This window comes from Geospiza fortis, unplaced genomic scaffold (assembly GCF_000277835.1).
Source record: "Geospiza fortis unplaced genomic scaffold, GeoFor_1.0 scaffold16, whole genome shotgun sequence".
Lineage (NCBI taxonomy): Eukaryota > Metazoa > Chordata > Aves > Passeriformes > Thraupidae > Geospiza > Geospiza fortis.
In genome coordinates this window covers 1,422,167-1,445,305 of record NW_005054302.1, presented here as the reverse complement: position 1 = coordinate 1,445,305, position 23,139 = coordinate 1,422,167, and the positions used below count along the sequence as shown (strand labels likewise).

Sequence of the window (23,139 nt, the reverse complement as noted above, 5' to 3'; positions counted from 1 at the left end):
TTAAAAAAATAAAGTAGCATGGTAAAATGAAAAATACCATGCAGCTGTGACTTCCCTGAAAAAGGTGTGTGTGCCTCAAATTAATGCTGACATACATAAGGAGCATTGCTCTCAATGCTACAAATGCTAACCTCAAAAGATGCTAATATTCATATCAAAGGGTGCAACAGAAACAATTTGTAACGAGGGGAAGTTTTTATGAATGTTTACATGTGAGAATTGCACACTATGAATCATGAGTTTTTTTGTCAGCATGTCACTTAGCACAAACCAAAGTAAAGCTAATTTCTTTTAAAAAGGGTTTTCCTTATAGTTTGGAATTATTTGGTTTGCCTAAGAACTAGTGTGTCAGTTTTCTTTCTACTAAGCTGAATTAAAGATGTTTTCTTACCATTAAATGTCTTGGAAGTTCTGATACTTGGTATTGAGGTTTTGTTACCAAAATAAAATCAGAGATAAAAAAGTTAGCAAACAGCTGAAATGTTGAGACATTCTTAAGGCTGATAAACAAAAACAACATCTTGAGGAAATGGAGTACAGTTGTTTTGTTATGTTTTTATTTTAATATGATGGAAAAATAAGAGCACTCTTTTTTCCCAATACTCCCCCATATTTATGATATGCTAAGCTACCGAGGTCTAGGAATGTTCGAGGGTTTTTTGTTTCAAAATGTGCTACAAGGCTTCATATTTGTTAGGGCTGTTATTACTATGACCTGTTCTTGTTTGTATTTATGCATTTCTGCTTTGCTTCATACTTAACCTAAATCATCACAGAAGTCTTTCTGTTAATGAAGCACTGGTTTGTATGTAACTAACTTAGGAGTGACCCTCAATTTTGACCTCTATGCTTACATGCATATACATGCATGTATGAACTCCGGAATTCCCGAGCTGCACCAAGTCCTGGTTGTTCACTGTATCTGGATGTGAGAGACTTGGTTGCAGTGACTGGGCTGGCTCTGTGCCCCAGAGAGCTGGCCATGGATCAAGCGCTCCAGCACTTGTGTATTTAGGACAGCAGGTTTTAAGTAAGGCTGGGAAAGGGCTTGATAATACAGAGTGTATTAGAGCAGGAGCAAAAGAAGTCTGGGACAACCGTCAGTTTTGCTGCCTGTATCTGAAGAGTTGCATCTCTCTGTCCACTGTATGAAAATAACATTTATTTTGGAGTTGGTGGAAGGTGTGAGGAGGTAAAACTTGTGGCTCAGGCTGAGGGATGCTTCTGCATGTGGTGCTTGGCTGAGAGTGCAGGGACTGTCCCATTTTCATCAGTGTTTTTTTGCTCTGTGTATCTCCATTTTTACCATTGACAGGGCAGAAATGTGCCTGTTCCTCACAGGAAAGCCAAGTCTGGCTGCCTGGAGCGGAGGAGGGCGGGCTGTATGGAGCTGGGCTGCAGCAGGAGAGCAAAGGCAGTTTCCCAAAGGGTGTTAGATAGCTGGGTTAGCTAATTGGCACCTGGAATATGAGGAGTCATGAATGTAGGAAGAGCGCACAATAGAAGTTTGGTGCCAGGTTTTGGTAGACAAGATCTGGGCTGTTTTGATAATCTCACAGGTGCGAGCCATTACAGAAAAAAAGTGTGAATATGTTAAGAAGTTTGTTCTAGAAATTGCCTCTGTGTTTGAAGGAGGCAAACATGGAAATGGTTACCATGACTGTGGCGCACCTTGTTGTTGAATTTAGTGACACCTGGGGCTCAACTGCTAACCCCCCTAGAACAAAACACAGCCCTAAAAATAAAACTAATTCTATCATAAATTCCCACTCTGCCTCTCTCTGAGATTTATGGCCTGAAAAGCCATCGTTACAAAATTTAACTACAGGAATGCCTAGTTACGTCTTTCATCTCCACCCCCCCCTTCCCCTCCCAGCACGTTTTCTTCTTGCTTTCAGGGTATGTATAGTAATGCATCACACTCTCTGCCCCATCAGAGAGTCCATGAAACGTAGGATAATCCACATCATCAACACATCCTTTTGGGCTCCTCCTCAGTGCCAGACATCATTGCTTGTGTCTAAATTTAGAATTACTAAAGGTTCTTTTTCTGTGTCTGACTTGGTGGCTGACTTTCAGATGGACAGATTTGTAGACTTGCCCTGTCAACAGCTTCTGTTCTGAGACTGCTGTGCTATAAGGGTATAGTAAATAAAGAAGGAATAAATCTGGGTTTGTGATTTAAATGGATAAAATTTCTAATACAGTTTGCAAAAATTTCTGCTTGGCATTAGGTCTTGAATGTTACAGTCATTATTACTGTAGGAGAGAACTTAGAAGTAAAATAATGTAGGTGGTAATACACTTGTAATTCTATGATTTGATGTACAGGATATCAGCCTGTCTTAACAAAAAGACTCCCCAAACAAAAATACCTCTAAAGATCAGTGATCTAAAAGAAAATGTGCTTTGATGGTCATATTGGTTTTGTATTCCTCATACTCTGCAGGGCTTAGCTGCCTTCTGGGGTTAAACCACAGCAAAAACGGATTTAATTTTTGAGAGATTGCTTTGGGACAGTGATCACTTTACTTAGTACAGTATTAATTTTTTAGTACTTCAGGCCCATGTTTCTAGTTGGGAAAAAAAATCATGAAAGGTTGAAAAAACCTTAAGAAGTCTGTGTAAGGAGTTGATGGCAATCTTTTTGTGTAAACATTGCACTTCTTTTATTTTCATTTCTTTTTTTCCCTTTGCAGCATATAATCAAGTTTCACAGGGCTTCTAAAGCAAACAAGAAACCAGTTCAGTTACCTCGGGGAATGGTGAAGTCGCTGTTGTATCAGATCCTAGATGGTATTCACTACCTGCATGCTAACTGGGTGTTACACAGGGATTTGGTAAGTGGATCCTCAATGGGTGTTAGCACTGGGATGATGATTGAGGGCAAGGGTTGTTTTTCTTAATGAAAAACCCCTGGGAAACAAAAGCCTTGGTGCTGAGAGCATGTACTAATAAATATATATTTTTACAGTGCAGTCAGACGGCCTTGGTTAGTAGAGTGGATTTTAAAAGCTGGCTGTGATCTGATATGCTTATGAGAGCAAGTGTATCAGATGGCTGTTTATGTTTTTTGAGTTTCTAAATAAACTATTTTAAATGGGTTATTTAAATAGCAGGCACGTTGAGGTACAGAAAATGCCTCTAGTAGTATCACTGCAGGCAAGAGAAATAACTAAATACGGCTTTGGTGTAGGTGGGGGAGAATGACTGTCTGTCAGAACTGCTGAAAAATTTTTTTTTTCTGAAATTATCTGTTTAATGTAGGAAAGTGACTTTTCAAAGGCATTATTTTCTCCTAATGTTTATAATCTACCAGCAATATAGCCACACCAACTTTAGATGATTTCTGCAAGTAAACTGATGTTTATTCAAACTACAATATAAGGAAAACATTTTTAACCTGAGTTAGTGTCTTTAACCAGCAAATTCTTTTCAACTGGTGAAACACACCAGTTGTTATATATTTGCCTTCAAAACAGACCCTCAGTAACTGGTCTCTTTTGTCTGTTGTCTTGAAATTGGGTAATTTCTCTGATCCACTTGTCTGTAGCTCTTACTCTTTGGTAGCATTCTTTTTTTTCAATTCACTTCTAAGCGTACCACTTATATACGATACTCTTATGCACAAATTAAATTTCAGTAATTAAAAGTATCATTAGTTTGACCTTTCATTCCCTATGAGTCAGTATTGCCTGTGATAGTCTGTGTTTGGTGAAATAAGTCTGGCTTCCTTACTATTCCTCCAGAGTCACTTTTGGTCTTTGAAATAGCTTTAATAGTGTTCCTGGAAATGTGGTCAAGGACTAGTTTTTTTGACATCTATTTTCATGCCTGATAAATGCTTTTACAGAATGCCAGTTTCTCCATTTGGATGGAAGGCAAAAGGTATCCCTCTGATAAATAGCATTTTCAGAACTGAAGTACAAGGAAACTTTGCTTTATTGCAGTGATTGTGTGGATGATTTTAATTTGCTCCTGGTTTTAGAAATGGAACAAAAGCCTTAGCACTGCAGGAGGAAAATCAAAAAGGTTGTGATTGCTTTGTCATGACTCATGAAGTAGTGGAGCAAAACATAGTATAGAAATACATAGTGCATGTTACTACTTAGACAACTTTATTATATTTTTAAGAGGCACACAGGAAGCAAATGATTTGTCATCAAGAATCTAAATTTTTCTAATGTTTTACATTCTACAGTTTCAGAAAATTTATGAATGTGAAATAATGCTTAAAAGAAAACCAGGCATGTTGTTAACTGGATGGCTCAGGAGATTGGTAATTTATTACAGAGCCTTTCACATCTAGGGGTGTAGCTCAGATACAGTTTAAGTTGGCAACTGCAAAAAAACTACTGCCATCTTATTTTTTGTGAAATGAGTTGGTGGTCTCAGTCCAGCGTGAAGTTTCCTTCCAGCAGAAAATCCACCATCACAATTGGTTGTCTTGTGATAATCTGAGGAAGAGACCAAAAGCTTGAGGCAGAGACTGAGAGGTCTTCCCACCGGAACCTTGTCCAGCTGTGTTGGTGAGAATCCTGTAAGAGCTGTACAGGGGCTGCCTGTGCTGCCTTGTCCATGGAAACCTTCGGACTTGTTATTTTAAAATTCTCCAGTTTGAGCTGAATTCAGAAGGCACATGTTTCCTGCAGAACAAAAGACAGAATTACACCTGCCAATGCTTGCTTTCTTTTATCAGGGTCTGGAAATAACCTGAGTAAGAGAAGGGATTCTACCTAGTGTTTTGTCGTGGAAAGACAGGGACCTGGTGGTTAAGCTTGAGAATTGGGACTTCACTAACATTCTGATTCAAAGCAGCATAACTGACGTTAATGCTTACGTCTGATTTTCTGTTCCAGGATACCTGTAATGTTATTCTTCAGGAATATCAGTGTTAGAGCATCAATTTTAACTCCTATTGTGCCTTTAAACGATAGGTATTGCTGTAGTTTCTAGATGTTTTATGTTTTCCTGGATTTAGATACACCCACAGAGCTGCTGAAGTAACATGCTTGCTTTCATGTCATATACTATATTATTACAAGAGTGATGGTGCTTGGGGCTGGTAGGAGGCTAAAGAGTATACAGTACTTGACAAAAAAAAAAAATCTGTTATTCTTTCATTGGATAAGGAATTTTTTAACGGGTATGGATTATCTGTATAATTTCTAAGTGCAGTTTCCTGGGTTTGGATTGGTTTTCTGTTGGGGTTTTGTTTTTTTGGTATTTTCTTTTAAGACATCTGAGTCTAATTAGCTTTTAGGGCGCTATTTTTTTTGGAGTTTTTTTAGATTTTGACTTCTCTAATCAGAAACAAAATATGGCATAAACCAACTCCTTTCTTGCTACAAGCTGGGCAGTAAAATGTATCAGCTATTGAAATCACACAAACTTAGACTGAAATTTATCTTCACAGTGTTGAAATCAAGAAATCTCAACCCATATAAGGTTTGTATAAAGTGACTGAATTCTATATGAAACAGTAAAATCTGTTGGAAGACAATGATTGTCTGTTGTGGAGTTTGTGGTCATGGTATGCCTTTTACAAAGAAAATGTGTACAAATCTTTGCAGTAACTTAAATACTTGACTGTTTTTCTTCCACTGGGTACCTGAAAGCCAATTCACAATTTCCATCAGAGCAGGGAGATGTTAATTGTATTTGCCTTTGAATACTGCCTTGAATACTACTGTACTTGAGTAGTTAACTTTTCATAAGTTTTTGAAACGTACCAGTAAAATTTTTCAACAAGTATATGCCAGCCCTTTTAAAATTTCTTGTTTGACGTGCATATTCTTCAGCCTCTTTAAATTTCAAGGCTGAGAGCAATTGAAAGCAGATTGTTTATTCATGCTCTGACTGTAGCAGGAAGGAAATAAGAACACTTCATATAATTACCACAAAGTGCATCAATTATAGTTTTAATAATATTTTGAATTTAGTTATCAAGCATGCTTGTAACATACTGCATTTTGCTGACTTATTTTCTGAGTATTTTTTCCACTTTATAATATGCAGCTATTGTGCTTCTTCCTTTACTCAAAGCTCTTATTCCACACTAAAAATAAGCATAAGCCGAAGATTTGCCATAGATCTGTTTTCATCAATATGCAACTTCAGCAGTAAAGGAAAAGACAGCATGCACTTCACAGCATGCTTGGAAGGTTTTTTTCAAGTAATGGACTCAAAATAGAGGTCCTTTTGCATGGTACAATAACTTTTAAGCCATGCCTGTTAGCATTTGAAAGTGCATCTCTATTTAATTTTTTTGGTAGTAGTCCTGTCTACATAATCAGGATCCAGTCTTGGGTAAGAGATGAGCACCCCTCCACAGCTTCTGTATGGTGACAGTAAGAAAGATTAGTCTGCAATTTACATTAATAATGGAATTGGCACCTAGGCTATTTGAAATACTTCCACGATGCAGCAGTGCTTAAAAACATACCACCACCATCCCCAGAAAACTCCAGCAAAAAAACCCTAGAGGAAGTCTCGCACATCTTCTAGTACTGAAGCTGGGACAGTAGTATAAAATTATTTTTGTTCCTAAATCTTCAGACTACATTCTCTGGCCTATTTCTTTGTGCCTGGTGTGAGTGGGTGTTGAACAGATGAATTGCCACTTGGCAAGTGAGGTATGGAAGTGGGGAACAGAGTGCTGGGCTTCTGCTTCCCATTCTTCTCCTCCTATCTCTTGCCAAAGGAATTAACAGTCTCTTAGCCTTTGTCAATAACATCAGTGTCCTGGTTAGCCTAGGCTTGTGTCACTGTGGACGTTTGCAGACTGGCAGCAGTGCAGTGTGGGGAAGGTGTTCCTAGTGTGCAACTCAGCTCGAGGGCTGCTGTGGGATGAGCACTGGCTTTTAATAAGCTTTGAGGCAGTCAGGCTTTAATACAGTTGGTGCATAGCTTCCTGAGATCTGGACTCTTCCCAAGGATATCTGCTACTGTGTTTGGGATTAGTGAGAATATTAAAGATGTTCTTTTAACAAGGAATGAGGAAAATCCACTGCCAGAGTCTTTTTTTTGTAAACAGGATCTTAATTACTTTCCAGGCTCCATAAAGTTAATCACTTAAATATGTCCTTTAGGCAAAGTTAAATATATGGAATTTTTACTTTGGCAATTTACAATTTTCCTCATTAGAACTCTAGAATCCAAGGATGTCTCCCTGTCAATATTTAAGAATTATTTCATAAATACAGGAATGCTCTTCTGTCTTCCTATAAAACTTCCAAAGCTGTGGTCATTTGAGAGAGTGAACCTAAATCCTTGAAAAGAAGAAAGTAATAATAATGCATGTTACTAGAAATAAGTTTGCAGCTTTAAAAAGTAGGGTGATTTTCTACTCTAAGCAGATCGACAAGTAATAGGTGTTATTTCCCAAAAGGTGTTATAATGACTTGCTGATGATTTGCTTTCAGAGGAGAAAACAACTCCCAGCAATCCAAACCCAATCACTCTTCTGGTTGTCAGCTGTTATATTTCCCAAGATTCTTGTTTCCAAGGTGTTTTTCATTAGGTATGTACTTTTGTGAGATCACAAAAGAGCAGTGTGTTTGGCAGAACTTTATTTTCTTGCATGTGCTTCTAATCACATGCTTTCCTGTGAGTTGTACTTTACAATAGTTCTAAATATTCAGTAGTTGAAATATTATCTAGTGTTTCTTAATTTTTCTGTTTACAGGGAGTATGACTACTCCCTTGCCTGCCTTTCTGAGCACTTTCTTAATGTATTAGATTACACTTTCAAACACAGATTACACTTTCAAAAGTAAGTAACGAAAATGTAGAAGTTATCAAAAGAGACTGCAAAATTTTAGTATTTGGTGTTCATGCCAGTGATGAAAAAATGAGAGAACCAATCCAAAAAACCCTGAAAAAAATAGCCTGTTAGGTGAAACTTTTGACTGAGTAATGTCTGTCAGTTTTGTACAAATGCATATTTAAAGGTAGAAATAGAGCATATTGTTGCAGTGCTACCAGCCTTCTATCTGGAAAAGTAGTCAGAGATCTTTGAGTTCACTGTAGAGAAGCCCATAGAGATATATTAAGTCTTGTGCTTCATATTCATATATGCAAGTAATTGTGAGACCGCTCTCTTTGAAAGGTCATAGCTATCAGGGGAAGCTCCTGAGGGGAAGAAGGCAAATGTCACTCCTGTCTTCAAGAAGGGTCTGGGAAATTACATTCCCAGCCACTCTCGCCTTGATCACTGGAAAGGTGATGGATCATGTCCTCCTGGAAGCCATTTTCAAACATTTGGAAGATATCAAGGTGATTGAGAGTAGCCAGCATGGATTTTTATACAGGGGAGATTGTGCCTGGCCAGCCTGAAAGCCTTCAGTGGTGAGCTCGATGGATGGGCTAACAGTGGTGGATGTTACTTACTTCAGTAAGGCTTTCAGCCCTGCATCCCATCCAACCCTGCAGACAAGCTAGGGAAGTACACACCAGGAAGTGCACAGTGAAGGGCATGGAAAATGGGAGGAGTTGAAGGGCTTAAAGGATTGTTAACAGTGCCACCAAGTGAAGCTGGACACCAGTCACTGGTGGAGTCCCAAGGGCTGATTCTGAGTTCAGTGCTGTTTAACATCATGATTGGTAACCTGAACAGTGATTTGGAGCACACCCTCAAGAAGCTGGCAGATGGTTTCCAGCGGCACCTTCCAGCCTCGGCCATTCTGTGGATGAGTTGTATATTCACCATTTGATTTGTCTTGAAAAATTCAGTTACTGCTCTTTCAAAGTCTAACATCCAGCTGATGACAAATCAAGAGAAGAGATGCCAGGTACCAAGTGTGGGCTGTGTGGGAGCCAGGTGTAAGATGAGTATGAAAGATCAAATAGCTCCCAAGGAATAAGGAACAGTGTGAAGAAAACGGTGAAATACCCAATTTTTGAAGTGCAGCATGACATTTTTGCAATGTATCTTGCAAAATGACTGCAGTATGATGAGAGGTATGACATGGTGCCATTTTCTTTCCTGAGGAATACAGTGATGTATTCCCTAAAACCTTTCTGGAAGCTGTGGGGTCAAAAAATGAAAGATATACTTCTACTGGATCATCAGTTGTTTGGTGTGAAATATTTGTGTAATGGCAATATCTCTAGAAAGATATACCCAAGCCTTAAGCTATCAGGCCTATATTTTTCATTCTTCACTAAAGGTGCTCAGTACTAAGATCAAATGGAGAATATAAATGAAAAGGAACTATTCAGTCTATTCTTCCAGTTGTGTTTGGGCCTTCACTGCAAGACTTCCTGGTGATTTTGTAAATCAATCTTTAAAGGTAGTGAAAAGATTTTATTTTGTTTTAATTCACAGGCTATGTCCCTTTAAGCAATTTTTGAATCTGAATGTAGTCTTTCACAGCTTTTTACAGGTTGATCATCTTTAGCTTTAGAACTTACAAGAAAATGCAAAGCCATTTAACAAGTTTTAAGTAAGGATTGTGAAAGAATAGTAAAGACTCCAAGATTTGTGTAATAACATGAGATGAACAGATAACACTTGAAAATTTTTATTCAAGCAACCTGTGTTTAGCAAAAATGCTAAATCAGTCCTAAAGGTTATTTGATTATCTTTTATCACACAATGCTGTTAGATTCCAATTTATAAAAAGATGAAGTGCTGAATAGGGGAACATTTGATGGATATTTTTCTGATTGCAAGTGAAAAGCTCATTTATTTTCTTGATTTAAGTGAAAGTAGGGGTGCAAGGAAAGGTCAGAAATACCTATTCCAGGTACAGGTTTTTCAAATATACCTCTCTTAGACTGCTGCTTTTATTCAAAGCCCCATTTGCTTGATTGCCAAGTCCAGCCCTATTTGTAATTTTTTGTAGCCCTTTATTATCGCAGGTGTTCCCAAAAGGTCTGACTACATCATTGTGTCTGGGGTACTGACTTTTGTCTGGTGGAACATAAATTTAGTTTTTCTTCTTGTTAGCTCAGTATTTCTTTGCAATAAATAATTCTCAAAATAATTTATCCTGTGTGGTAATAAAACCCAGTTCTCACAACCTTCATGTTTAGAACTGGCGGTAATACGGACAGCAATTTTATTCATCATTATTGATGAATATATCTTGTTTTGAAACTAGAGTAAACACAGTCTTTGTCCAAAGTTTAAAGGGAAGCTCAAGATGAAGCAATATATGTATTATAAGAGGGGCTTTGCTGATTTACCAAACCTGGACACAAGTACTCGGACACTGTTGTTGCTTAGAGAAAGTGCAGGTAAAGTCTCCGAATTTGGCATTCTGAAATCATTGTAGACTTTGACATGAAAGAAGTACAAGGTGCAGAAAATAAATGGAAAAAGTAAGACTACTTATTGAACTGCCATCAGATATGTTAGTGACAGACAAGTGCAACACAGATAAGGATTTGTAGTCATGGAGTTGCATTACATGATTATTGATCATGATGCTTATTGATGTTTTAGTGAGATATTTTGCCTTATCTGCTGCAGAACCGTCAGACACAAGAAGCGATGGAAGCAGACAGTTTTTTCCCCCTGACATTTCTACATCATTGTACATGGAATAATTTTAACCTGCAGTCTTGGACCAGTTAACAGGCAGTGAAAACTGTTGCCAAAGGGAATTCCAAATTTGAATCTTTTTCCTCATTCCTCTGGAGCCCTTCAGGACTAAATTGAATGTTTCAGAACTGATCTTTATAACCATTTGCATCTTTGCCTTACAGGATATGTAATCAATACAGGCCTTTTCTGTGCCTTTAGGAAGTTTGTCCTTGTCTTGTGGAATATGCATTTAATTACAGCACCAGAAACACATGTGTCTTCATATTGCATATTGATTTCTAAGCTGGAGACAAAGTGGTGCTTTAGAGTTGCAGATATGCAAAATGATAGTGTGGCTTCTACAGTCTCTAGGAAAAAATAGTTTGGAAAATGCAAGTTGTGTTGCATGTTTTATAATAAAAAGAAGATTATGTTGGTCTGTTGATACTGTGTGATTGTTTAAGGAGACACAGCTTACCTGGGCATGCTAGTTCTTAGTTTCCTCAAGTGATCTTTGTATCTGTTAGCAAATTTCAGGCACCTTTGGTAAAAGGATGAGGTGTCAAAACAGACTATTTCTTTCAAATGTCATGAAAAGCAAATGTCATGTAGAGGAGGGCATGTGTTCTGGGAGAAGTGTGTTGATGGTTGAACCAGGGACAAATCCTGAAATACTTCTTTTGATTTTTTGAAGCTTAGAAATATTTTGACTTTTTAAAATTCCAGGTCATTTTAAGTAAATTGATAACTGAAGTAGAATGGTGTAATATAAGTAATATATTGAGGAATATAATTTGTAGATGATTACTTATATCTATCTGCATATATATGACACATTGAGGGAGGAAAATACGTCAGCTACTGGGCAGACTATATTAGATTTCTTTCTTTTCTGTAGCTATAAATTTGTTCTTTCGTTACTAGCCTGTTTTTTCATGTGCTGGCTTTCCAAGATGGCCAGATACCTGATTGTGGTGCTGTAAAGAGTAATATAAGTAATCCTTCACTGTTTGAAGGCAGACTCAGTCATCTCAGTAGTTACAGTAAACTGGCTGCAGGAGCTCTCATATCTATATATGTAAATACAAATAGAGGTAAGAATTCTGCAGAGGAAAGGTGTGCTAGAAACTTCAGATTTAATTCCTGCCATAAAGATGATGAGCTATACTAGCCAGCTGGAAAAAATACCAGCATAACTTGTGGTTCTGACCTAAGAGAAGTATGGAGGAGCAGAAGCTTTTTGATCATAAATGTACCTGTAAAGTAAGTTTAGTCAATAAAAACCCTTTAGCAGGGTTAGGAAAAACCCTAGGGTATGATTTTAGAGGCACCTGCTAAGTACCTTGTTAAGGTTGTGGAAAAGTTATTACACCATGAAATGCTGTGAAAGGTAGGAATATGGATTGTTCAAAATATAGGAAGTAGCCATAATAAGTGTTTTCACTGGAGTCTGCTGTACAAAGAAAATGCTATATTCTGTATCAGTGATCTATATTCATGATATAGAGGAAAAGATAACAGTCCTTTGAGTAACTCTAATCTGGGGAGTTTTAAAGTAATGTTATGAATAGGACACACTTATCCCATGTAAGAGCTTATTCTTTATGAACTCCCAGCTTCATCTGTCTTACTGTGACTATGAGTGACACAAAAGGGATACTTGGGATGTAGTTTGAAATACTGTATTTGTTCTGTGCACAAAAGTGCTCTAACACGAGCAAAGCCCATGCAACACTGGAAAGTGCATAGTAGTAAATTACAAAGGCTTTTCACTTTTGGTATTTTTTCTTAATCCAGATCAGGGAGGAGTTGTTTATAGTCCATATAAGTAGGGTGATATGGAAGTAATGAAATTACTACTTAAATTAAAAACAACAGCAAAGTAGGGCTTTTAAAGAAAATGGCAAGGGTTAACACACCTCCATGTAAACCAATGAGTAAATAAGACAGCTTTCTGCCTTTGTGTGAAAGTTTTGGGATATGTGAGATTACAGTACTACTGAATGCCTGTCACCCCACAGAAACTGCTCTAACAAAATTACTGAACAAAAATAGTACTGGGTTTTTATTACACATTTCAAATCCTTACTTGAGAGGCAGAACTTTGAATTTCAAAGGGAGATGGAATTATATATAAAATAACATAGTACCTAAAAACTGGTTTCAGAGCATGCATTTGATCCTGCTCTGATGTGTCCACAGCATCCAGAGTCATTCTAACCTATGGACAGAGTAATCACTGCTGTAGCAGAACCCACAGGAAATACATTTCTTCATGTTCATTTTAATGTATTAAGCTTGTTATTACACTTTTGAATGATGTGTTAATGATATTTGACATGGTAGATTTTCCTGCTATAATATTTTTGCCTATGATATCCACCTTTCCTTGCTTTGAGTCTTAGTACAGAAAGTCATGCGCTGCTGCTTGTGCTGACATTTCTAGGGAGTGAGAGAGTTGGCCTGAAAAGAGTAATTAATTTTTTTATTCAGCTTGAATTCAATTCCAGTGAAAGTGAGAAAAGTCTGTGTATTAGGCAGTGCGCAAGCTTTTAATAAGTTACAGTGCCCCAAGTTGGCAGTAATTGAGTGACAGCAGTGAAAGAAAATTTTTGGAGTGTGTTCAGAGCCTAAAAACATAGTAGTGAGACTAACAGCTTTCATCAGGCTGAAACAGAGATAAAATATGGTTGATGGTAGCTAGCAGAAGGCCCCCTTGGCATAGATACAGCATCCCTCTATTTTCTATCCTATCCAAATACTTCCTGTACTTTTAAAATTTTTGCACATGTGTGCTTTGATAATTTAGGGGTTTGTTTTTGTTTGGCTGTAACTGGTAATTTTAATGGCTCTTAGTTTTAAAGAGAATTTTATTTAGATGCTCAATTTATTTATTTTAAAGAGCTCTGGGATGTTCTTTATAAGAAGATAATGAACAGGAAGTATTACATTAAAACAGGCTTTCTTAATTTTGCAGTGCTTTTTACAATTTATGTGTTCTGTAATCAGAAAACATGTATTAAATCTGAACATTAAGATATTCTGTGGAGCCATTGTTTTCACCAGTGTTTGTAGTGGTCTTTTGATTATAATATGTTTTAAAGCCCCAATCAGTTGCAAGAGAAAATGAACATCTTTGAATTCAAGGGAAAGCAATTAACTTCAGAAAAGTGCTGATACTATCATTTGAATAAGGTTATATTGTCACTGCTAGCAGAGTGCTAGAGTACTATTTAGTGTTGAAGTAGTCAGTTTTGTTAAAGTGGAAAGAAAATTGAATTATTTTGGAATGAAAATGAAATTATTTTCTCTAACTTTAAACTGATCCAATAGGACAGCTGCAGTCCCTTAGAATGCAATAAGAGATCATAACACCTTGATAATAAGGAAATATTTTGATGTAAGTTATGTCTGCTTGAAGATCAACAAGGTTGTTAGAGATGTGCCAGAAGAAGCATAAACATTGACTCTTTTGAGAGTCACAGACCTTGAGATGGGGTGTGAATTTTGCAAGCCAAGCTGAAGGCTAGTAGGTCTTGCTGCGCAGTTTTTCTTGTCAGAGGACCTGACTGGGAAGTGATAAACAACATCAGTATATTACCATTTCTACCACTGTGCCACAAAAGTGCTCTTCTGAGCAGGCTGCAACTTGCTAAGCCCTTGCAGTTGTCTTTCAAAACGTTTTTGATTTTTTTCTTCCCAGCAAGACATTTTTAATTTACTTGTGTTTCATGCTTCACAGACATTTGCTCAAATACAGCTGAAGAAGTTCAGTTATGGTTTTGTATGATTGTGGGGTTGTGTTTTTAAATATATATTGTTTAATATAGATTATAATTTCTGTATTGTTCAGTATGATACTTTGAAGTCTAAAATATAAAGAAGTCATTCGCTATAAATCATAATAGAATCATTGTTGATGTCATAGTTGCAAAAGCAAAATAATTTAGGGATAAAAGCCCTTTGTCTAGTATGGTTCTTTTAAAGTTCACCTGCTCTTTTTTTTAAATTGAAAACCAGTATTATGTTCTTATAAATTATCATGGCTCATCACAGGTGGAAATGGATGGCATAGCTAGTTCTGTAAACTGGTCCCACAGCCAGTAAGGACGCACAAATACCAGGAGTTAACAAATACCACTGGTGTGACTCACCCCATTATTGTGAATCCTCTAGAGAGTAATGTTTTAGGAGCTCAACTCGTAAGTATTGGATTATCCAAATGAAAATTGGTTAGGATTATACTAAAACCTTATTAAAAGGTGCATTAAAAAGGATGTGTAAAGAGTATGAGTCTGTTCATTAGTATACATAGAAATGTTGCAAGCAGTTAATAATGTGGATGGGGAGGAGGTAGTGTTGACATTATAATATCATAACAGGTAATTCAAAGGAGTTTAGATTACTCACCGATACCTATGTTTAAAATCAGTCTTTGAAAACTGGTGATTTCAGAAACAGACTAGTAGCAAAACCTATGTGGAATAATAGTTCCTGCAGACTGGTTTGATGCTTAGAGTACTAAGTATCAAAAATTGCAATGGCTAAGCTGTCTAAAAATGCCCAGTTCTTTCCTCCCTGCTTTGGTGAGTAAAGCTTAGTGAAAGGAGGGCCTAACACCAAAATACTTTTCCAGGAGCATGAGACAATGTCCTAAGATTTCCAGATACCTCATATACAAATTTGGAATAAATAGTCATCTCCTGCTTCTATCAATAACTTCCTCTGAGCAGCAGGAGTGATGGGTTTTTTTCTGTCACATCTCATCATGACATAGACTGGTATAATTTTAATTTTGTTTGCATTTTTGCCTTCAAGACAGCAATTCATATAAGTTCTGAAGTCTGGTTTCCCCTCTGTGAAAGAACACAAACATTTTCAGTATGTGTTAAGAAGCAATATGTGACTGCAACGTTTGTTCATAGTAGTAGTCCTGCCAAAAAGATATGGAGAAAATGCACGGCTGGTAACCTTACCATGCATCAATAGCCTTATGCAGTGAGGCAGGATACCATACTGGGATCATACAGAGTGGAAGATGCTGTGCAAGGCATGTAAAACAATCTCTCCACTGCATTTAGCATTAGTGAAGCCTCAGCAGGAGCAATGTGTAATTTGCAGCACTGGAGTTCAAAGAAATGGGTGGCCCAAGGCAGAACAGCTAGAGGAAATCAGCAAGAATGAGCATAGATCCAGAAACAAAAATAGCCTACCAAGAAACACAGAGCAGGAGAGAGCTTCAGGGTTTTTTTTTAATCTAGGTAATAGGACTGAAGAGTGATGTTTGTCCCAGGAAGTGTTGGAAGTTCTTGCAGTGAAGGAGTGGTGGTCTGTGCCTTCTGCTAACGAAGAAAAGAGGCAAGGGGACTAACCTTGTTTGTGGTGTTCAGAGAAAAGGAAGAACACTGCAATGGAGAAGAGTGAGAGACAAGATTGCATGGGAATTGTGCAGCCTTCATCGCCAGAGACTTCAGGGTGACCATGAGCAGCACTGTGTGAGATCGGGCAGATAGGTAAAGGTGACTGTCTCAAGTTCTTCATAGATCTATGAACCTCTTTGGGTTTTTACCTCCCTTGGTTAAAATTAGCCTGCTGTTTAGAATTTCTTTTTGCACTTTGCAAATAATTGTTAAATTAGAAGTACCTCAAGATATATCAATGGGTTCTCTTTTCAGCAGTAATAGTGATTAAATACACAAGAGGATTTGTCTAGGAGTCATAAAGAGGAGTCCTACAAAGCCAAATATAGGACAAGATAAGATTTAGTGCTGTGCCATGGTCACAAGGTCATTCTTTCATGAGAATGAATTCTCCCTCTGCTGCTGAGGTGGATTTGAGAGGAGAAGGGTGATTTTTCTCGAATTTAGTTCTATGGGATTGCCAGACACTTTTGTTGGTCTCTGAAATATTCAACTGTACATCACTGCATGGCTCTTCACATTTGGTTTAGTTTCATAACAGGTTTCTCATTAGCATTTGTCTGGCATGCACAGATTATTTTACTGAATGACAAAAGTAATTATTCCTTTATTAGTACAAAAATTAGGGACTTTAGTTGGTAATTTGTAGTTATTAAAAAATATAGCTGCTTTAAAGTATTTTCAGAATACAGTATAAGAATTGCTAAAAGATTTTGCTTCACTTGCTCAGCCCAAGTGATTTGAATAAGCAGTTTCAACTTCAATTTTCTCTGGATAATTAGAATTAAACTGAAAATTAACAAATTAAACTAATGCTTATCCAAATTTCTCCCTTCTGCTTCTAATGACTGCTTATTTTTCTTTGCAAATAAATTTCTAATGTGTAATGAGTTGCCCAAATAGACAGATTTGGGGACTTGTTGAGGTTTTATCTTCAGATAGTGGACTCGATTAAAAGATGCGTAACAATAATTCCTGACACATGTATTCACTTTTGTTAGTGGACTTCAGCGTTTTTCAGGGGTATTCAAAATGCTTAGTATTTAGGTATATCAATACTACTCCTATACTGATTTCTAGTAGATATCCCCCTATTAAATTTAAGTTGAATAGTTTTGTTTGGAAAATTTTTTGAACAAAAAATGTTGTTCCAGTGTCTGCATACAATGATTTTAGAAATGGAAGTCTCCAGAATAAGACATCTGATTTATCTTTTTTTTTTAACTGTGATGTATTTTTACACTGATGTGACTACATAAATATTTTTGTCTGTAGGAAAAATCTTGTGTTCCAAAGAGAGCTTTTTTCAGTGAAGAAGACTTGTGGCTTTAGAAAAAGGTTTACTGAATATTTCAGACCAACTGAGGGTTCTTTTTTATTTTGCTGCTTTAGAATACTCCTACACAGATTTCTAAATTGTCTCTATTGTTAAGTATGTTCTGTAACTTCTGAAATTTGAGTGTGAATCAAGCTGTTGATACTTACTTTGCTGACTAGTACTGTCTTACTGTGCTTTTTCATCTCTACCGGCCTTGACCTTAGGGTAGGAGATCTTTGGTGCAGGAATTGTTACCCAGTGCTGGGCTGATTAGTCATATGGTATAATGCATATGACAGTCTTTGTGTGAATAGGACTTCTTGTCCTTACCAAAATCCAAACAGTAAAATATTTTAAGGTGAAAATATCATGAGGATGTTAAAAGCATTTTTGTAGAGTATTATCAACCTGTGAACTTGAAGGGGGGAAAATGGTACTTTATGTATTATGTCCATGTATTTTTATATCTGAAAAATTCTAGTGCCTGTGTAATGTATTGTTAACTCTAATGAAAACATGATAATTAGACATGTAGCTTAACACCCCATATATATTGAAGCAGGTTTTGTAAAAGATGTGGATTTGTTCTTTGAGTCACAGTGTAGCAATAGAAAGATTTCTTTGGTGAAATGATGTGTTTTCATACCTAACAGATTGAATTGCCATAAAGTTCAGCACTAACTGTGAATTTAAAGATGTATGCAGTTTGTTTATTTCTAGGACTTTTGTAGAGGCCATCTAAATGAAATGCTTTGAGAGCTGTGTGCCCACATTCTGCATTTTTTAATGTTGAAGCAGTACTTATCTGGAATGTATGCCTTTCTTTAAAAAAAAGCAAAAGGGGGTGTGGCGGTGTGGGGAACAATTTCTTCTGGAAATCACAGAGCTAATACAGCACAAGCTGGATCTGTTGTTCTTGCTGTTGGAAAGACAATGAAGTATATTTCACCTTTTTTTACCACATTTTTGATAAGATCTTCTATCCTTAACCTGTTCCCAGAAATGCAGTGCCTCAGCTTCTTTTTACATATTTTGTCCAAGGATTGTAGAGTTTCAGAAATCCATTTTGCAGCCTTTCATAAACAACAATAATTTAATTTCACAAGGAAAATTTTTGCTCAAGTACTAATATTTTCTACCTTGTTTTTACATAATAGCAGTTACTTCTGGGTTGATATCATATTGTGGTGTTTTGCTTCTTTGCATGTGTGTTTACATTAGAGCCTGATAGATTCAGGAAGGCTTGAGAATATCCTAGAATGTGTTTAGAAAACCACACAAAGATAGTAGGATTTATTACGTTAACGTTTAGATGGTCTAAGCTGTTCTGCTCAGGTATTCTTACCTTCAGATCAGTTTAAACTGGAAAAGCAAAGCAAGAGCTGTAACTCAGCCTTACTACAATCTTAGAGGTCACAGCTGAGTAGGAATCCCTATTTTGTCCAGGATTTACATAGCAATGGGTATCTAAATCACTGCATTTGAGAACAAGTCTGGCATACATTATCAGCTTTAGTTTTGAGTTTCTTTACTTTCTTCCCTCCAGATAAGCACTGTAGGTTTCATTATATAATCTGTGTTAGGAGTTGAGGAATCCTGTGACTACAGATGCTGAGAATGGATTATGAGAAGAAACAGGACAGCAGAAAATAGAGGATTATGAAGTGACTTACCATGCTTCTAACCAGCCAAACTCTAGCTCAGTTATTTAACTTGCCTCCATAGTAAAAGAAAAAAAGGAAAGAAGAATATCATAAAGGCGGTGCTTTCCAGTTTTGCAGCTGTGTGAATTGGTAAACACTTGTAAATAGGAAGAATTTAGATGAGTGTTCTCTCCAATATTGAGTGATATGGCACTCTCTCCAATCTCAAGTGATATGTTTCATCTCTATCTCACCTGTGTATTTTTTTCTGCGATGTGTCTGCAAATGTGCCTAATAATCCTGGACAAAGCTTGCTGTAGAGCTGGCTTCCCATCCCTGTGGTTGGGGTGGTGGGCAGCAGTGGGACTGCCTCCCACTGAAAGGATCTAGGGCAATTTGGGTAGAAATCTCAACAGTTTGGTGGCTGCCAGCTGGTGTGTGTTGGGGACAGACATCAGGGTGTCAGTAGGGAATGTGCTGCTGGAGCACAGCAATGCCCAGAAGAAACATGAGGAGGATGCAGTCAGGGAGAGCCTGTGTCTGGGTCCTTGCACAGCATTACTGTGACAGCCAAACTTGTCATTTTTATCAAAACAAAGTTGGTTTAAAACTGGCAAACAAAGCTTAATTAACTTTTCAGAGACTAATGTTTAGGTTTATCGTGGTATATGTATTGTATATTTATTTTTTTTTCCACAGAAACCTGCTAATATTTTAGTTATGGGTGAAGGTCCTGAGCGAGGAAGAGTAAAAATTGGTATGTTTATATCTTTGATAAGTCCCAGTGTAGCATTTAAGTTAGAATGTTCTGAAGGTGCAGTTGTACCACCTAAAGTAGTCACTGTAATGCCACTATGTGCCTGGGCACATTGCCTAAATGCTGTTTTCTGAGTGACTGGCTTCATCATATTAGCCCCATGTACCAGTTCTGACAATGAAATGCTGTAGCCTCATCAATAAAAAGTGGAAAATGTCATTATATTTTGCTTAAGTGGGTGTTTGTGTGGGGTGGGGCATTTTGATGTGGGGTTAAAGATGACAGCTAGCTGTAGGAGGAAAGGAGGAGAAAGAAATGGGGGTTTAAAATTTCCTCCATTTACCTCTAATGCCATGACATCTTGCTGCTGCTTATAAAAATCTAAATAGGGAACTACTCATTGCTACAAACTTTAAATCTTATAATGGAATCAAAGATGGCATTCAGCCTACAAAATATTTTTGAAGGAGTAGGCAGGTCCCTTGGAGATGAACATAAGGGATCTTAAAAGTGCAGAAACCACAGAAATCGATGCAAAATGTTTAGTGAGAGCTAATAGCTAATGCTAAACGCCTAGCCTGGAGGGTACCAGGTTAGAAAGGACCCAACACTCCACACTATTGTAACATTTTCTGGTGGGAGTTACTATTTGCAGTGAGAGGATGATTTGTACAAGTTCAATTGTTTTAAACTAAATACATAAATAAAAATTAACTATAGTCTAAAAATAATAAACTGTACCAGGCTGTGCATTATCATGGCAGTGCTACTAATGCACAGCCTGCTGACATTTGTTATGGTAATGCAGCCCCATTTGGAAGGGTTTTTTAAAGCTAGTTCATCTTTTTCACTTCCCTCTGGCTTTCTTTTGTGAGATTACTCTTCTGCATTGTTGCTCTGTTCTCTTACTGTTTTGTTGATCTGAACTATATTGTTAGTCACTAGTAGAAAGATTCAGGGTGGGATTTTCTGGGAGCATTCAGTGCTGCTCTAGGCCTTCCCTTGTCCTTTGGAATCCAGGGAGCAATGGGCCAGAGTTGAATGCTTCTGCAGATCCTACTCTGAAAGTTTCTAATGCCTTTCTGAGCTTTTCAGGTTGGCAGTAGGGATTGAGGTCTGCATAGAAAACAGGTACAGCACGGACAGCAGAAGGGAAGGGAAAATTTCTTCATATTACCTTACTCTTCCTGGAGGATTTCTTCCAAAACAGAGCACGTAGGTCATCCTCTGGACTCACTTTTGACAGTGGTGGTGATATTTGCTGTACACAACTACTTGCTAGTAATTGCACATAGACCACCCTTTTATTTCTTAATTCATAGTTTTGAATTAATTTGAGAATAACTTAGTAAACAACTAAATTAAGTCAGACGCTGTTAATGGACAGGTGAAAGATTCTGTATTGGGCCACCAGTCCTCTGAGCCATCCATTCCCAGCAGGGAAAGAGGGAGGGGAACCTTGGATTTTTAAGTGTGTTACCAAAATGTAGATTTTTTTTTTCTTATTTTCTTAAGATTGATGCAGCGGTAAAAGAATGCAGAAGTTATACCAAGGGCTTCCACTTTTCCAGTGTAACTAATTTTTCTAAAAAATACATAACTGGTATTTAACTTAAAATAATTTTTATAGCCTTTTTGTGTCACTTTGGGTCATAAATTCACTTTCTGCCAACAATTTTCCTTATTATTCATAGTTATTAGTGACTTGACCAATTTTGAGTAATTGATATTTTAATGTAGAAAACTGTAAAATGCTTCTCTTTTTAAATGCATTAAAGCAATCATAAATAGGAATGCATATGAAAAAATAAAAAAGGATTGTGTAGTCAAGTTAGAGACCCATATTTACACTGCAGTGTTCTCTCATTGGGCTATAGCATGTACGTCCTTTTCCCTCAGGGTAGCTACTCATCTCATTTCATTCAAGTCTTTCTCAGCATATGAATATCCCTACATGATAGAGTCACTCTGTCTTGGGATTCGGGGGCTGGTGGGTCAGGAAAGCAATTTCATGGGAGAAACTGCACATTTTAGTCTCTGCCCATTTTTTCCTGTATGACTTATATTTAGTTGTTCAGACAACTTTCTAGGCAGTTGTACACTACAAATTCTATAAAGCAGTTTTTAATGATATAATGCCAAAACCAAAATTTTAAAGTCATAGCCTGAATGGTATTCAACGCTGATAGATTGATATTGGAAGTGCATCTTGATAGAAAATCAGCAGTGAGGTAGATGCTGTTAGGCTTAGGTGCTGTTTTTGTGTGAAGGAAGTCTTGCCACAGCTAACTTCATGAAGAGGTAGATTTTGTCATGTACGTGTATGTATTATAAATCATTCTAACCTTTGCAGAATCTGCATTTTGCTTGCTTTAAAAATTGCTGCTTTGTGAAAAAACATCCTGTAATAATGGGAGTATTTTACCAGAGAATATCAGGATTTGCCAGTGTCCTGAGGAGTTGATGCACTTCTTCAGAACAATGGTTAATTCACTGTTGTATATGACTCATGTTAGTAATGATTTATAATGATATACTCCATAGGTGATGCCATCCAGTAACTTCTACAGAAAGAAAATCTGCTCAGAGAGTTCGTATCTGCTACAGTCTGCCTTTGCATTTTATCTAGGAGTGGTGATAGTACTAACAAGTAAACTCAATCAGTTTGTTAAAAAAATAAATAAATTGTTAGTTTCCCTCAAATTTTAAAGCATCTCTCTTTGAATTTTGCAGCTGACATGGGCTTTGCCCGATTATTTAATTCACCTCTGAAGCCTTTAGCAGACTTGGATCCAGTAGTTGTAACCTTCTGGTATCGAGCTCCAGAGTTGCTTCTTGGAGCAAGGCATTATACCAAAGCTATTGGTAAGTAAACTGGACAAAAATGTTCTGTTTTGTTCTTTATGTAAACTGTACCCAAATATTAAAGCTTTGATAAATTGTTCAAAGGACAGTAGCTGAGTTAAAGGTATATTCCTTGTTTCTTGAAGAAACATGAATCTTTGACAAATTGATTAATTTCCTGGGGTCTCAGGCTATATATAGAAATGAAATATATTGCTGGGTTTTATCTCCAAATGCCCTGCAATGCAATCTAAGTTTGTGGTTTTCACACAGGACTTTCATAAATGCTGTTAGAGGCTATAAAAATATGGAAGCATCTTTGAACTGCTAGTAGAATTCATATTAGGATGACTGTGAGGCAAAGTGCATTAAATTTATTGCAGAGGTTATTACCTAGTGTAATAAAGATATGCAATAAAGATTGTACAGAATGGAGAATATAGTGGCTGCACTGAAGCTAAAATGTAAAATTAAGCTGCATTTTAGCCTCTCTATGTCTTTGAAAAAGACAGATGACAGATGGCCAGAGCTTTTGTGGGCTGTATAACAGGGGAACAGTCCGGCAGCAAACTGGAGGGAGATTAGATTCACTTTTACTGCATTGATCAGCTTTGCTATGGAAGGGA

At 37.1% G+C, this 23,139-nt stretch overlaps 1 protein-coding gene across 3 annotated transcripts in view; it reads left to right on the top strand.

Annotated features, from left to right (window-relative positions):
* CDK8 (cyclin dependent kinase 8) overlaps window positions 1–23,139 on the top strand; it is a 49,267-nt gene that overhangs the window by 11,751 nt on the left and 14,377 nt on the right. For 2 of the 3 annotated variants that reach the window (XM_031066031.1, XM_031066030.1), the window contains exons 3-5: window positions 2,700–2,840; window positions 19,612–19,669; window positions 22,403–22,534. In XM_031066031.1, coding sequence (XP_030921891.1) covers window positions 2,700–2,840; window positions 19,612–19,669; window positions 22,403–22,534 — 331 coding nt within the window. The remainder of the gene's footprint in view (window positions 1–2,699; window positions 2,841–19,611; window positions 19,670–22,402; window positions 22,535–23,139) is intronic. The other variant, XM_031066032.1, reaches the window with a different exon arrangement.